Here is a 1,214-nt window from a genome sequence, read left to right as displayed (position 1 = left end):
GACCTGCCGCCCAGCCACCCACCCCACCACACTGCTGCCCAGCCACCCGCCCCACCCCGCTTGGACCTGTCGCTCAGCCGCCTGCCCAGCCACGCCGCAATCCTGCGCCGCAATCCTGCACAGACCTGTCGGGGCAGACGCAGATATCATGCATGTAGAACTTGATGGCTTTGGACTGCTCCTTGTTTTTGAAGTGGTAATCGGCCAGGAGGTAGTAGAGCTCGCTCACCACCGCGGGGCAGGGGTCAGCCCCTTCCGGGAGGCATGGCACCTGCAGGCACAGGCAGACGGAGACATCAGGTATGGCCAGCACTGCCACAAACCCAGGACCACTTGGTCACCCGCATGCAGCCCGGCCCCACTGCCCACACCCGTGCCCAGCAACGGGGGGCCCACCTCAGCTGAGGTCCCCTCGATGTATGCGGACACTTTGTCCAGGCTCAGCGTTGGCCTCTCTGTGTGCGGCACGATGGTGGCAATCCGCTTCAGGAGATTGGCCAGGTCGGCAGACACGGTGCTGGTCTTGTAACTGTCAAACTCAGGAAGGGTCTTGGGCTTAAAATACTCAAACATGAACAGGGCATCCTCCCAGACAAGGTCCACCTGCAGGGAAGACAGATGGCAGGAGCGTGAGCCCTCAGGGTTGAGCAAACAGGAAAACGTGCTGCACTGGAAGGGCCCTGGATCCCTTGTAAATGGAGGCAGGATGGAGCAGAGAGTCTAAAGCCAGGCCTGATCACACTGAAAACCTGCACAGGCAAACCCAAAACCAACCCACCCACTGCCGTGGAGCAGTCTACACACAGCGCCCCTAGAGGACAGAGTGGAACTGCCCTACAGGGTCTCTAAGGCTATCAATCTTCACAGAAGCAAAGCCCCAATCACATCCACTGCTGTGGAGTCAATTCTGACTCACAGCGCCCCTAGAGGACAGAGTGGAATTGCACCAAGGCTGTCAGTCTTCATGGAAACAAAGCCCAAACCACACCCACTGCCATGGAGTCCATTCTGACCCACAGCGCCCCTAGAGGACGGAGTGGAACTGTCCCAGGGGGTCTCCAAGGCTGTCAGTCTTCACGGAAGCTGACTGCCCCATCTTTTCCCATGAAGCAGCTGGTGCATTCCAACTGCTGACCTTCTGGTTAGCAGCTGAATGCTGTAAGTACTGCAGGGCTCCTTAGTACATCCAATAGTGAAGAATCATGAAATAAAAT

General features: G+C 57.8%; 1 protein-coding gene across 1 annotated transcript in view; it reads right to left on the bottom strand.

The window, feature by feature from the left end:
- CABIN1 (calcineurin binding protein 1) overlaps nt 1-1,214 on the bottom strand; it is a gene marked incomplete at its 5' end in the record, with an annotated part of 148,772 nt that overhangs the window by 91,306 nt on the left and 56,252 nt on the right. Inside the window, 2 exons of the mRNA XM_007957396.1 lie at nt 126-271; nt 397-636. Of these exons, the coding sequence (XP_007955587.1) occupies nt 126-271; nt 397-636 (386 nt within the window). The remainder of the gene's footprint in view (nt 1-125; nt 272-396; nt 637-1,214) is intronic.

This window comes from Orycteropus afer, unplaced genomic scaffold (genome assembly GCF_000298275.1).
Source record: "Orycteropus afer afer isolate SDZICR_OR568_19922 unplaced genomic scaffold, OryAfe1.0 scaffold00744, whole genome shotgun sequence".
Taxonomy (NCBI): Eukaryota; Metazoa; Chordata; class Mammalia; order Tubulidentata; family Orycteropodidae; genus Orycteropus; species Orycteropus afer.
Note: the sequence above shows the minus strand (reverse complement) of the source record. Positions and strands in the feature narration are given on the sequence as shown.